Source organism: Rhineura floridana, chromosome 1 (assembly GCF_030035675.1).
Source record: "Rhineura floridana isolate rRhiFlo1 chromosome 1, rRhiFlo1.hap2, whole genome shotgun sequence".
NCBI lineage: Eukaryota > Metazoa > Chordata > Lepidosauria > Squamata > Rhineuridae > Rhineura > Rhineura floridana.
The window spans coordinates 130,600,935-130,616,024 of NC_084480.1; the positions used below are offsets into that span (position 1 = coordinate 130,600,935).

The window sequence follows — 15,090 nt, forward strand, 5'->3', positions numbered from 1 at the left end:
GGTTTTGATACTAATTATATTGTAGATCTGTCTGAATATTTTTAATATATTTGACATATCCTAAGACCATTTCTTTACTGTGCCATAAAGAGACTGATGGGCAGGGTTGACATGCTGCTTCCCCATCACAGCCACCACCTTCCATCTCCCTTTCACCCTCACAAATAGAGAGGAGGGTTTGTATATCAACTGGGAGCCTCTTCTCTCCCTTGGTCTTCCAGGATGCCTAGAGAGAAATGGAGGAATCCAGCTTGGGCCCTATCCTGTCTGGCCTTTAAATATGGAGGTGGCAGCAACCTATTAGCAGTAGCCACGGGTTTCCTTTTGGTTGATCTGTCTTGGTTGATCTGTCACAACAACTGCAATGAATCCTTGACAGAGAACTTCCAAATTCCACAGGAAGAGTTTAAAATACAGACCTCTGTATAGAGATGCTGTGAATTAATGATACAGATGCTGCATAATTTAAATGACAGTCCTTTAATCATTGTACACCACCACATCTTTTTATAGTCACTTTTCCAGGCTTATCCAATCTATTTCCTAAAATCTCCAAACCCCCAAACGTGTAAAACCTTTCCATAACAAGCACTACAAGAAAAGATAAAATTTGTTAAAATAAGTGATTATAAAATTAATTTATTCTACCATTATTTTAAAAAACCTGTACAACATTACAACATTTAAACAGATGTGTGAAGGGCTAGCTTAAAGTTCCTTTAAAAGAATTTTAGACGTGTTTGACCGTCGCTTCTCCCAGGGTCTTTTTCAAATGTTAGACGTCTTTTTTTAAGCTGAGGTAACTGGATGAATTCTAAACCTGTTGAAGAAAAATAAAATGTAGAAGTGAGCAATTGGCTAGTAAGCATTTGCCGATTATGCAGATTTAGCTCATTAATCCCATCCAGCAATGTGTGCATGCTTAAACATTTAAAAGAGTGATCTAGCTAAAATGAGCTCTTTAAGTTCCATTTATTTCAATTTGAGAGAGTTTAGCTTCTACTTAATTCTCCCACTGGATTAATTAAAATGCTTACTGTTGGCTACATCCTGCCTAAATGGCTGTCTTAAAAAAAACTCCTTGCTAAAGCAATGCGGTATGTAAGCTTAAAATGGAGACAAGGTTATAGTGAAACAGCATCTTAGATCATGTAATTATAGGCTTCAATGGCATACTATTTATTTCCTTCAAGTTGTATTTCACTCTTTTTTTTTACAAAGCTTAGAGTGATTACATGGACTCCCTGTGGTCTCTAATCAAAGCACCAGTCAGATACACACCTGCATAACTTCGACAATGGTATAGCATCTGGGTGTTTCCAGAGTATTAATTGATTTATTATTCATTAATTAAAATGTTACTACCAAATTTATTGACACATGTTCAGTTGAACAAATTCAAGATTTAGGGGGAAATGTTTTGAAACTGAGCTTACAGATTCACACAAGGAAGTACGTATGTAAAGAAAAACATGTTAAGATTAACATGCCCAAGGCAGCAAGGGAGAAACACCAGAAAAATGTCAGTCTGGCTGCATCCTTATGACTTTGTCATAAGAGGCTACATTTCATTGTTGAACAACTAATTAATGCCAGTCCATTTCACAGATCTCAACTTTTTTAAAAAATAAAAACCTCTTTTATTAAGCATTTTAGAGTTTTATATATGAGCTCAGCCTTTTAACAGATTAAGCAACAAAAGCAGGAAATTTTGCTAGAAAATATAAAAACAGTACATAGAAGTATAGTTACTCAATTTTAACTTTAATCCATGAGGAAGAGTTGACAACATTGTTTACAACTCTCTCATAATCTCTCTTAATTCCCCCAAGGTTTAACAATATGAGCAACTCACCATATTTCAATTAACCTTTTCCCTGTTCAGTGCTGGCTTTCCCTCGTGCAGGCAGCCAGTGCCTAAAGCAATAAGCTGGAAGCTGTGGCTAAAGCATGATCATGACAGAATCAAATATATTCAATATTTAGGGTCAAGACTAGGCCTAGCTTTTCACTCTGCAGGGATGACACTTGGGCCAAATATTCCATTGAACAAATGGGCTGCCCATGGTTCTGAGAATATCTCCCTGATTTTGAGCAATGGCAGGTTAAAAGATACATGGCATTATCAAGCAAAAACTTAAGGAAGAGCTGTCACGTAATCTTCACTATTTTTCACTTAATCAGAAAGCTGCAGCACTTTGCTTTGTGGTTTTACTATACCTGTTGAAACATGTTCTCTTCTATTAGATGATAATTTCTTAGACATTTTGTTTCCTGCATACTCTCCAGTTATTTGGTAGTCCGAATTAAAGAATCTTTCTGAACTGGATAATGCTTTGCAGAAACTTGAATCATGGGGAGATGAATCCATTGCTTGCACAGATGGGTGGTTATCCCCAAACCTCTTCTCAAGCTGAAATTCTGGACCACTATACCCTGTCCCACTAAGTTCTAGAAAACTGCCAGTGCTCTGCTGGAATGGAAAATGTTCTCTGTTAGAGACAAGGTACCAAGAACGCTTTGAATCCTTGCTAGAGTTATGTTGTTTCACAAGAGGCTGTTTTTTCACCCCTAGTGCATATTTGACACCTTGATGGATTGGGTTCTTTAACAAGACTGGGGCATCTAGCTTTTGGCCTGTTGCTAGTTTTGAATGACACATTCTGTTTTGTGGCCCATTTTCAAAATAAGTATTAGTTCCACCCTGGTTGTACGCCAAAGATGGCATTGTGGCTTCAGAGTTAATATGGGTAGGTCCTCTTAGACTGTTCAGTGGTACTTGTGATGAAGATACTGTTTCTGTGTCCTTTTCTTTTAGAAATGGGAAGTAGTGTTGCCTTTCTACCCCTGTATTTTCCTGAAAGGAACAAACTTTTCCTTGGTATGGTGCTGAAGGTGCCATTAAGCTCCTGCACCTTCCATTTGATTTCACAGGTATGCAAGATGCATTTTGGCAATAATCTGGGGAACAGCTTTTGCTCTTTTGTGTTTCATTAAAGTTTCCTGAATATTCAGTAAAGGGACTATGTCCTTGAAAGCCGGCGAACAAAGCCTCAGGAAAGGAAACTTGAGAGCAGGAGCCAATAGGAGAGCTCATGTTTTCTTGAAGTGACACAATTTCTCCTGGAGGTTTTGTCTTGATTGGAGGTTTTAAGGTGTACAATGATGTGATGTCCCTAAAGTGCTGAAATGGAACAAACAGATTAAAGTCCATACAAATCTAGAAAGACATGAAGTTCTTAGTGCCTCAGTATTTTCAACTGTTAAGTAATAATGAACATGCCAATTTGAATGTGCATAAAAATGCCATCACTATCAACACCTCAAAGGGGAAATTGCATACGTATGAAGAATTACTGTGATAGCCCATGCCTAAAATCCTGTTGGATGTCAAATCAAAGCTTATGATGGCATGTTGAACACAGTGCTGGTGTACAAATTTACAACTTCTGGTGGTATAAACAGGATTTCCTATGGAAATACCCAGTAGCACTAGAGTTGCATCAGCCTAGCAAATGCAGCACAGCATTATCAAGTTAAGCATTCACATGGGAGGAAAAGGGCAGGGCAAAGGCAGGATTCCTAAAAGTATTTTTTTTCAGGCCTAAATCTTTAACATTCTGGCTGTGGCATAGTTGTTGATCAGGACCCACACTGTAATGGCAACATCTCATTCTGGTATAGCTGCCACTGGAAAACCTGGTGAAATCTATACTATAAAGGCAACAACTGTAACCCAATAACAAGATTGTTGTAAATGAGGATCGTTTGGAATATCAGGGCTGTTGTCACTGGTGTGGGAATGTCTCTTAACAATATTAAGGAGACAAAGATATTACTGTTGTGGGCTCACCATACTGAAGCAGATTTTTAGTAGCAACCAGACTATGGGAATGAAAATTAGGTCTGTATTTGTGTATGCTGCACTCTTGATAAGCAACCTTTCATAAATGGATTTGCAAGGGATATACAGCATTAGCAGAACAATCTTGCCCAATTTACTTTGCACTTCAGGTTTTGCAGTTGGCATGCATTACAGATACACATAACTGGGATCAAGTTCAAAGAAAAATAAATGCAATGTCAGGAATTGTTCTGGTCTGTTTTTTCTGTTCCAACAAAAAATGAATTCTTGCTTTGTGTACATAAAGATGCATAAAGACACACAGCTGAACGTCTGACCTTCAGAACTTTTTCAGGCACATCAGGCAGAAGTGCATGAAGCTGCTCAAAAGTTGCTGACAGAAGCCACTCCAGTGAAGAACTTTTCTTTAACATGACTTGAGCCACTAGAGGGTTCATGCATGGAAATGTAAGCAAGCATTTCTCTGCCTGAGGGAGAAAAGAGAATTGACTTTGTTATGTTTTCAAGGAGAGTTGCAAGTGATGTTTAATTTAGTTTTGATTTCAAAGGCATGCAGCCAGGTCAGGCCCTGGCTGAGGGCCTCTGAAGGGCCCCTTGTTAGGGTGGGAGAGTAGCACTCCCCTTCCACAATCCTGCTGCGGATTGCAGGGGAGGAGTTTCCAGGCCGCCCGCCCATTTGCTCGCTCCATCTACCTCTTTCCTGTCTTCTGTTGCTGCGTGTGCAGGGCTGCCATCAACCAAGATGGCAGCAGAGGCTTCTTTAAGGGTCTGATGCCCCTACTGCCATCTTGGTTAATGGCACGCACATAGTGTACCGCACATGCATGCCATCAACCAAGATGGCAGCAGGGGCATTAGCCCCTTAGAGAAGCCTCCACTGCCATCTTGGTTGATGGCAGCCCTGCACACGCAGCAGAACACAGGAGAGAGGTAGGTGGAACAGGCAGGAACCACGTGCCCGGGGCTGGCTGGTGCTCAAGGGCCCAGTCATGCCTGGTGCCAGCCCTTTTCAAAGGTAATAGCTTTTGGCCTTGTTAACTGATCACTGCAAAGTAGTCTGGATAGAAGAGGCTCACTGGATGAGAATGCCTGCAAATGTTGCTTGATGGTCCAGCAGGCCAAGTTGGGAAGCACATCTGTTAGAGAAATTACAGGTAAAAAATAGCTGAAGGCACCTCTAGTAGGGAAGAGCCATTTTGGCAAAGGCATTCCTTTTTGTTTCCTTCTACCTCAGTTAAAGATGATGAGGCTGTGTATACACCATCCATTTAAAGCTCTTAATTTCCCCCAAAGAATCCTGGGAACTGTAGTTTATTAAGGGTGCTGGGAATTGTTGGTGTGAGCAGCAAACTACAGTTCCCAGGATTCTTTGGGTAGAAGTAATGTGCTTTAAATGGATGGTGTGTACGCAGCCTATGTTTGTGAGTGGAAAGAAGCAAAGACTGGACTTTTTGTGTTGGACAAAGAAAGACAAAGGGCTGGTTTTTTGTTCTGGAAAGCATATTTTGAGGACTGCCTCTCTGGAGATTTGATGTGGGTGCAGTGGCATTTGTTGTATGTTAAGCTGCACCTCCACCTATGCCCAACCTATATATTTGTAAATAAACTCAATTATTACAAAACACCTTAAGTCTCGAGTGATCCTTCGTTTCAAAGGAAACCAACACCAGGCAAGTGCTGCACCCTTGGAACTTCTTACCACTTAGGAAACTGGGGCGTGCATAACACAATTACAGAGTTAAACCACCGTTTTCAGGATGTTGGTATTGATTTAATACAGAAATGGAACAAACATTGTAAACTATGATTTCAACGAGGGAGGAAAAACAGCTTGATCCCTCTACCCTGATTGTGTCACATTGAAAGCACTAGTAACAAAAGAAGACAAATCTGATTAATTTGTCCTGCAAAATCAGAGTGTATCAGCGTCTTCAGCTGCTTTTCCTGGAGCATATACCAAGAATAGGTAAGGCAGTCATCATCTCAGTCTGGTAACATTTCTCAAATTGTCTCCATTTAGGTAGGGTGCACGTGTTTTGTTTGGATTTTTTTCCCTTCCAGAAAGTAAATTCATTAATGGGCAAAAAAACCCTTGTGGTTTCAGAACTTACCTATAGCCAACAGATATTTCTATAAAACTTTAAAAAGCAGAGAAATTGGGCAGCTATAGTGAGTACACCGGGGGAGCAGGAGACCTGACCTCCTCTCTGAGATAATGTAAAATAAATGTAAATGTACTGCCTTCAAGTTGATTCCGACTTATGGCGACCCTATGAATAGGGTTTTCATGAGGCTGAGAGGCAGTGACTGGCCCAAGGTCACCCAGCGAGCTTCAAATCTGTAAAAATGCAAACAATTTGGGTTGGTCTTTCACAGTCCAATCCACTTCCTGTGTAGCTTGGCAGAATTTGATAACGTGCCTCTGAGCATATGATGAGTGGTGGCAACACTTGCAATCAGCCCAAAGAATAGAAACAAGATGTGCTGTGCTGATCTTGCAGCAATATTAAGACAGTTGATATAGTTCAGATAGTTACTTTAAATATATTTGATTTACTTTGCAATTTTAGTGAGGTTTCCTATAGTAAATCATTTTCTTTTGCTTCTGTTTCTGTGAATATGTAAATTACAGCACCACTTCACATAATTTACACTTTTAAAACTCCAAAACAATTGTGGAATAATTGCACTGACTATTCTGCAGAATAGTCTTTAATGGACATGAGGAGTGTCTCAGTTTGCACAAGATAAAACAGTGGGAGGTAAAATATATTATAGCAAATTTCCATGTGTGCTCTATGTTGTTAGTTGATCATGCCCACCCTTACTTAGGCTGAACATAGGCATCTTGAGCAGGCCAAGTTTGTTTTTTCCAACAGCTAGATGCATTGCTTAAGTAGCAACATATTGTAATCAGTCTGATTTTACATCAAACTGCAGATTCAACTGTCAATGCACCCCAAACAGAAATAGAATATAACCTCCAGTTTGAAAACACAAAAAGCTGTCTTCGCCATCATATGACATTGACCATTAAAAAGACATTGAAATTAATAAAATAAATTTGACACAGATTTTTAGGATGAATAATGAGAGAAATATATATATATATATTAGGTTAGATTCTCTGAAGAAACAGTAGTAACACAGGAAATAAGCAAAGTAAGAACACCAAGAAACATACAAAAAATGTTAATTCTCCATCTCTGGAGATGGCAGTCCTGATTGCTGGTGCCACCATATGGTCAGAGGGACATGTTACCAAATTCTTCCAAGCTACACAGGAAGTGGATTGGACTGTGAAAGACCAACCCAAATTTATTCCACTTTAAACAGTCATGGTTTTCCCCAAGAATCCTGGGAAGTGTAGTTTGTGAAGGGTGCTGAGAGTTGTTAAGAGACACCCTATTCCCCTCACAGAACTACAATTACCAGAAGAGGGGCTGATTGTTAAACCACTCTGGCCACTGGAGCTCTATCAGGAGAAAAGAATCTAATAACTCTCAGCATCCTTCACAAACTATACTTCCCAGGATCCTTTGGGGGAAGATATGACTATTAAAAGTAGACTGAATATCTGGCATGGGTGTGGCTCCCTGATTAGCCAAGCCCAACAGCTGTTAGTCTGGCTTTTAGAACACTGATAGTTGGTTCTTACTATGAGCATGCCTGTGCTATCATAGACTCCAATGTGAAATTTCTTAAATTAATTAAAAATTAGCCATGCATTTTTTTTAACTTTTAAACTGCAGAAGATGAAGGTCAGAGTATGGGGCAAGGTCAGTAATAGGATTACAGGCACTCTGTGAACAGGGCTGATTTTTAATTAATTTCAACAAATTATGAGACCACTGATAGAAAAAAGTCCAATGGGTCTGGATTTTTTTTCTCTTGTTTTACACTTTGAACTCTAGATTTTCTCTGAGTGTTTTGCGTAATGCCATGAAAACTTACGAGGGTTGTTAAGCAAGCATTTCTGAGTTCAGGAATGAATGACTGAATGAATCTTTATTTTTACCCTGCCCTTTTTCCAAAACTGGAACTCAGGGCGGCTTACAAATAAAAACTACACATAGGTAAAAAACATACAAAAATATACAATTAAAATAGAATTAAACTATTTGTAACATTAAAACCATGAAACATACACTTAAGATACTAAGACAATTTAAAGCATTAAGAATAGGACCATAGAACAATACAACAGATCTTATGAGGCCCTATCTTAAACATCTTTTAGTCCAAAAGCCTATCAGAATAAAAAAGTCTTTGCCTGCCAACGGAAGGATAGCAAGGAAGGGGCCATTCGTGCTTCCCTAGGAAGAGAGTTCCAGAACCTGGGGGCAGCCACCGAGAAGGCCCTATCTTGTGTCCACACCAATCGCGCTTGCGAAGGTATTGGGACTGAGAGAAGGGCCTCTCCTGAGGATCTCAACACCCGGGCAGGCTCATATGGGGAGATACGGTCTGACAAACAGCCTGGACCTATGCCGTATAGAGCTTTATAGGTCAAAACCAGCACTTTGAATTGTGACCGGAAACAAACTGACAGCCAGTGGAGCTGTCGCAACAAGGGGGTTGTATGGTCCCTGTAACCAGCCCCAGTTAGCACTCTGGCTGCAGCTCTTTGTACCAGTTTAAGTTTCCGAACAGTCTTCAAAGGCAGTCCCACGTAGAGCGTGTTACAGTAATCTAAACGGGATGTAACTAAGGCATGCATCACTGTAGTCAAATCAGGCGTCTCCAAGAACGGGCGCAGCTGGCGCACCAGTCTTACCTGGGCAAAAGCACTCCTGGCCACTGCAGAGACTTGGGCCTCCAAGTTCAAAGCTGAGTCCAGGAGCACACCCAAACTGCGAACCTGTATATTCAGGGGGAGTGTAACCCCATCCAGCACAGGCTGAATCCCTATTCCCTGATTTGCCTTTCGACTAACCAGGAGCACCTCTGTCTTGTCTGGATTTAATTTCTATTTGTTCGCCCTCATCCAGTCCATCACTGATGCCAGGCACCGGTTCAGGACCAGGACAGCTTCCTTGGCTTTAGGTGGAAAGGAAAAATAGAGTTGGGTGTCATCCGCATACTGATGACACCGAACCCCAACCCCAGGTTTTATAAGATTTTGTTTTGAAATGAGCTTATAGGAAACAGCAGAATGGCATGGGATATTTTCAATTTAACATGTCGGAATGTGAAAAATCCATGCTGGCTATAGTATTCAGTCACTCTCATGGCTGTATAATACTTCATTAAGTAGAAACACATTGATTCACAAGCAGGTGGGCTAGCCTGCTGTGCCAAATGAAAGGTTTCTAGCCACTCCCCGTTTTTTCAAATGGATGAATCTACTGAGGGAAGGACAGACTACAGTCCTCCTTCTTGAAGATCTGCTTGCAAGAAAGGACTGTAGCCTGCCCTATAAAGTCATGGGCAGGAGTCATTCTCCAGAGGATCTGCTCATGAGCGTGACACCAGCTGCGTACAAATAATGTTTGTACTGTAGTCTATATGCAAAGATTACACACAGGATCATGCCATGGTAAGGAAGAACAAACATGAAAATGGAAGCACGACGTCCAAATAAAAGAGCAACTGGTATTCACACTAGCCAGAGACTCTGAGATGACTACCATGAGAAAGCAAAACAAACACATTAAGAATCAAATAAATGCAATGGAACAGGAACTGTTTGTACCTTGTAAACTGAGGGTAGAGAATCTGTGGCCTTCTAGGTATTGCTGGATTCTAACTCCCTCAGCCTCAGCCAACATTGCCAATGCTCAGGGTTGATGGGAACTTGTACTCCAGCAACATCTAGGAAGTCCACAGGTTCCCTATTCTGTTGTAAACAAAACTAAACCTATTTACTTAAAATAAACAGACCTCTGAGGGCAAAACAGAAAGCCAGGATTTATCCAGCCATTCCTGGGGATGTCTTTTAGAAGTCATCAGAATGTGGTCAGCAATCTGACGAATTAAGAGCGCTGTCTCTTCAACTCCTGGTGTAAGAGCCACCTAAAATATTGTTATATTATACATTCAGAACAGAGGTTATATAAATGAAGTAAAAACAAGAAGAATCCTGTGGCAGTTTAATGCCCAAGCTGATGCTGCATGTTCACAAACTCAGCCTAAACACAACAACATTAAGGTAACCAGGCCTCAGTTATCCATTCTATGGTAACCTCTGAGTTAGAATACTGTAATATGCTATACATGGGGTTGTCCCTGAAGACTGCATAGGAACTGCAGTTAGTAATTTAGCAGCTGCATTCTGTACTAACTAGGGCTGCTTTCATGGATGGGACTTATTGCATCAGTTTTGCAGATAAAATTCCCTTCACACTGCAGTACCTGTTGTGTTAAGGAACCGTGGCTTTTTCAGCTGATATACTGGCATTTCGTGCAAATGTCTTTTACACTGCTACAACAAAGGTTTCGTCCCTCACCTGTTATATGCATACGCACCATAGTTCCCCCATAATTTATTGCACGAGTTAGTGTCTGGACACAGGGGTATGTGTAAGAAAAGGAGGACGGAATAGCTGCTACCCACTCCTATGCCTGAATACCGGTAAAATTTTCAATCGGCAAAAAAAAAATAATGGACACATGGCGAAAGGGTAGGAACGCATTGCATGCATACACATGAGCCTGCCATGTGAGTGGCTGCAGCTAGCACAAAACTCCTGCAATTTTCCAATCCCAAGCTTCCAAACGGATTATTTCTGGAATCATTTATCATGGAAATGAGTGCTAAATTTCCACTACATTCCACTAGATTTCTGGAACTAGTTTTAACATCATGTGAAAGAGCAAATAAAATGCACAAATTACCAGGTAAGAAATTATTGGAATAACAGAATATAGTGCAGTGTGAAAGCAGTCTCGGACTGGGCATTATGATCATATTACACCGGTGTAAAGGCAACTAAATGTAAATGTACTGCCATCAAGTCGATTCTGACTTATGGCGACCCTATGAATAGGGTTTTCATGAGGCTAAGAGGCAGTGACTTGCCCAAGGTCATCCAGTGAGCTTCATGGCTATGTGGGGATTCAAACCCTGGTCTCCCAGGTCATAGTCCAACACCTTAACCACTACACAACACTGCCCCTCAATGGCAACTACACTAGAACATTTGAGGGCCCTCCTCAAAACCACCATCAAGCCACAGGTCACACACACACATACATTCTCTCTCTCTTCCTGCCTGTCTGGGGATCAGGGAAGCATTGGGGGGGGGGGAGAAGAAGCAACCAGAGAAGGTGGTGCCCACAGGACTCTCTCAAAATTCCAAATGTGCCCACAGCCCCAGAAAGGTTGATGATCCCATAATCCACAGTGAATACTGCCTAAAAAAAATAATGTGAAATTTGAGATTTATATTGTGGGCATGAAAAGAAACAGTGGTCCCTTCCTCCTACCACATTATTGTAGGCATGTAAATAAGATATAAAAACAAATAAATATGTATAATATACAAATCATATAATATACAAAATAATTATCTGGATGGGGAAAATCAGGAATGGGATGGGGCAAATGAAGAGAAACCTACAAAATTTACATTATGAGTTGCTGAGTTTAGGTAACTGAACTTTGTGACCTCTAGTGGTAACACAATATTAGTTAATTGACTGTGTTCAGATCACAGTGTTTTTTTCTACTTTCAAATGCCAGAATTATTTGAAACATTTATGATGCCTCAGCAGAGCCTTGACAGTGCTAACAAGCAATACTTGTGAAGATGATGTGATATAAAGATGTGATATAAATCTGCCATAGGATTATTCACTACAGGCATACCCAGCTTAACGTCGCTTCACTTAACATGGCCTCGCTATAACATACATGCTCCATATGCCTGTATTTCTCCAGAAACGCAGCGCAGCAGCAGAGGCTTTAGCGCAGTGGGGGTGGAAATAGACAGGATTGCGCCACCGCAAATCAGCTGGGAGGCGCGATTGCGATCAGCTGGGAGGCGCGGCAGCAGAGGCTTTAGAGCGCAGGGGTGGAAATAGATGTGATCACGCTACTGCAAATCAGCTGGGAGGACGGTGATTGTGATCAGCTGAGAGGCGTGGCAGTGCAGCAGCAGAGGCTTTAGCTTGGGGCTTTGAGGCTCCACATGAAGGAGAGGTAAAATTTTTTTTAAAAGGTAGCGCTTCACTTTTAGGACATTTTTGGTTTACGTACACGCTCTGGTCCCATTGACTACGTTAATGCGAGGTATTACTGTAGTGACTTCGGGAGCAGTCCTAAATGGGGGAGGGGAGCACATGGAGTAGAAGTTTCCCTGCCACATTTGCATCCCTGCCCGCTCCCACTGGCTATGAGAGAAGGTGGAAGGGCACTTTTCCTTTGGGGGGCTGTGCCAGTTCTCAGGAAACATCCTGTTTTGGAGCCTTACACCAGCTACTGTTGGTGGGAATACCACTAGCAGAAATGTGCACGCCACCAGTGGCACAGCAAGCCAGAAGGACAATCTGCATTGTTCCAATTCACTATGTAGAAAAGTGAGAGATCCAGCAACAGATTAGATGTACTTGTTCTAAGCATTTAGCCCCCAAAATGAGACCAAAACTATTAGGGTGGGGGAATCCAAGTGAAAGCATAAGGTACAAATCCTTTTATGAATTCCAGTGAACACTGGCTGCATTCGCAGGCAACACAAAGCCATGATCAGTCGTGCAATCTTGTTTCACCTAATGGTGGTTTCATTTGCTTATCACTTTCACCTCGCACCTCTGTAGCTGGGTGAGCACCTTGAGGTGGGCCAGCAAAACAAACCAGGATTAAGCTACAATAGTGGGTTTAGATGCAACAAGAAACCATGGTTAACACAATCTGTGATTTGTAAACCAACTTCAAACCATGTTTTCATATTCTGTTGACCACAAACAAGCCATAGTTAGTTGGCAAGGATGGGTTTGGATGTAAAAGCAAACCATGGCCTAGCATTTCATGTAAACCAGATCAGTATCAGATCCCACACATCCTTCGAGATTCCTTTACAGCAGATATTTAAATCTAATCAATTTTCTAACTTTTCTCCGAGTGCATGAAGGACCAAATATTTTGCTAATGGAGTTTGATCAACAATATTAACAAATATATTTTAGCAAAAATTACCTTCACTTCAAAGTCTTCTGACTTCTGTGCAGATAAAACCAAAGCTGCATAAATCAAGGCTAGGTTGTGCAGAGTCTTTCCAGATAGGCTATACCTAAATCAAGTGGCATTTCATTACACTTAGTCAATATCTGTGTTCAAAATCTATGAAACATTAAACATTAAATCCTCTCTTATTTAAATTTTTGGAAACTAGATTGTTTTATTGTACCTGAACATTTGCTGGGAAAACAGTGGGACAAATTACATACAACATTAATAGTTTTTAGATTTATTTGTTTTCATTAAATGCATATATTTGGCTAACACTAGTAGATTCCAGAATTCTTTGCCTAAGTATCCTTATTTTGTTCCAATATTTCCCCCCTTTTTTGTGATATAAACTCACTATTATTTTTCTTAAAATATCCAAAGGATGCAATAAAAACAGGACATGCAGAACTGGCAACTGCATGGTAATAGCTAAAGGCAGCTAAAAATAGATGGGACTGAAAGTGACAAATCAGTGCAGAATGCCGTAACATAAATAACCAAATAGGTTGACAGTTATTTAATTGTATGAAATATCAATAAAATAAATATTTATATAAATATTTAGTGTTTATCAGTTATCTCAAAGCCTTTACAATCATTTGCCAGAACATTGGAAGGAACATATTTGTTTCAAACAACAAGCAGATTACTGCTCCATGCTTTGCTTTATATCTCAACAAGTAGAAAGGCTAGAGACTTATTTTAAAATATGAAAGCTGGACCTTCAGGAAAAAGGGGTCAGAATAGCTACAGCCCTGGCAATAGTATCAAAAATTTCAGCTTTCACTTGTTAAAAAAATGGTAAGCTTCTAAACCTCACACACCTGGGTAAAACAAAAGATTTGAACTTACTCAGAATTTAACCTTTCTCTGGAGTATAAAATAATCCAACAGGAGCTGTACTGGAGTGATAGCACCATCAGTCTTAACATAATATTATCAGAAGATTTTTCATAACTGAGTTCTTCCATGTTCTACAACAAAAAGTATCTGTATAAGCAAGACTACAGCTATCATAAAAAATCGTTCAAGCACAGATTTCACTCCTAATTTGGCAGGACCTTACTGCTCCATACTCAGTTTCATCTTGTATAAAATGGGAATAATCCAACTAAGGTGTGTTTTGAGATTCATATTACAGATGTCAACTAAATCTTAGCAGAAACAGTGAATGTATCATAATGTTCCAAATATCATTATGTATCTCTTAAACTATGTAACCACCTCATGCATAAAATACAACTCTACAGAAAGCGTGTTTTTTTTTAAAAACGGCCAATACTTTTGCTTCCACATTAATATTACTTTCCTCTCCTTTTATCTGTGGTTTGCAGTTTTACAGGCTCAAAAGTCTGCCTGACAGCCTTCATTAACACATTTTAATTTTTTTTATTATAAATTAATTCTGCAATAAATATCTTTGTCATACTCTTTGACTATATGCACGTACATCCATAACAACCACTTCCATTAATACATTTCATAAGGTTTATATCTTATGTCATGATCACCCAATTTGCAATCTAAGACTGCATTTCGATACTTATCTGAGAGTAATTCTCACTGAACTCAATGAGGTTTACTTCTGAGCAAATATGCATAGGGTCATAGTGCAAAATATACAATATATTTAAATATTCACCCCCTGGCAAGCTGATTGACAAGATTTATTAGACATATTCTCATTTGTACTTCATATAATTTATTATTAATTTGTGAACAATCTTAGGCCCTCTTAGTGTACAGGACGGCATGTAACTTCACTGATATGTGCTGTCTAGGTATACTCGTGAGCAGAATCTTCCACTGCAACTTTTTTTACCTGCATAATGATAGCAGTGCATTCATCTATAGTCACCACGACATAATGGTCTGTGCGTCCAAAGAACTGTAATCCCTCACAGCAGCTTCTCTCAATGAATGTAATACTGTACCTGTACAGATTAGTTCCTGTTAGCAAACCAGCCCTATGCATTTTGATAACCCACCCACAATATTTAAAATGTGCTCTTCCCACACCCCAGGTCCCAGTATTATTTCTCATGGTCACCTTTCT

At 40.1% G+C, this 15,090-nt stretch overlaps 1 protein-coding gene across 7 annotated transcripts in view; it reads right to left on the minus strand.

Annotated features, from left to right (window-relative positions):
• Positions 1-484: 484 nt before the first annotated feature.
• The window catches only part of SHOC1 (shortage in chiasmata 1), a 107,777-nt gene continuing 93,171 nt past the window's right edge, over positions 485-15,090 (minus strand). For 6 of the 7 annotated variants that reach the window (XM_061632188.1, XM_061632178.1, XM_061632171.1 and 3 more), the window contains 7 exons: positions 14,857-14,968; positions 13,887-14,008; positions 13,002-13,095; positions 9,749-9,880; positions 4,183-4,332; positions 2,221-3,184; positions 485-820 (listed from right to left, as the gene is read on the minus strand). In XM_061632188.1, coding sequence (XP_061488172.1) covers positions 720-820; positions 2,221-3,184; positions 4,183-4,332; positions 9,749-9,880; positions 13,002-13,095; positions 13,887-14,008; positions 14,857-14,968 — 1,675 coding nt within the window. In that variant the 3' untranslated portion in view covers positions 485-719. The remainder of the gene's footprint in view (positions 821-2,220; positions 3,185-4,182; positions 4,333-9,748; positions 9,881-13,001; positions 13,096-13,886; positions 14,009-14,856; positions 14,969-15,090) is intronic. The other variant, XM_061632199.1, reaches the window with a different exon arrangement.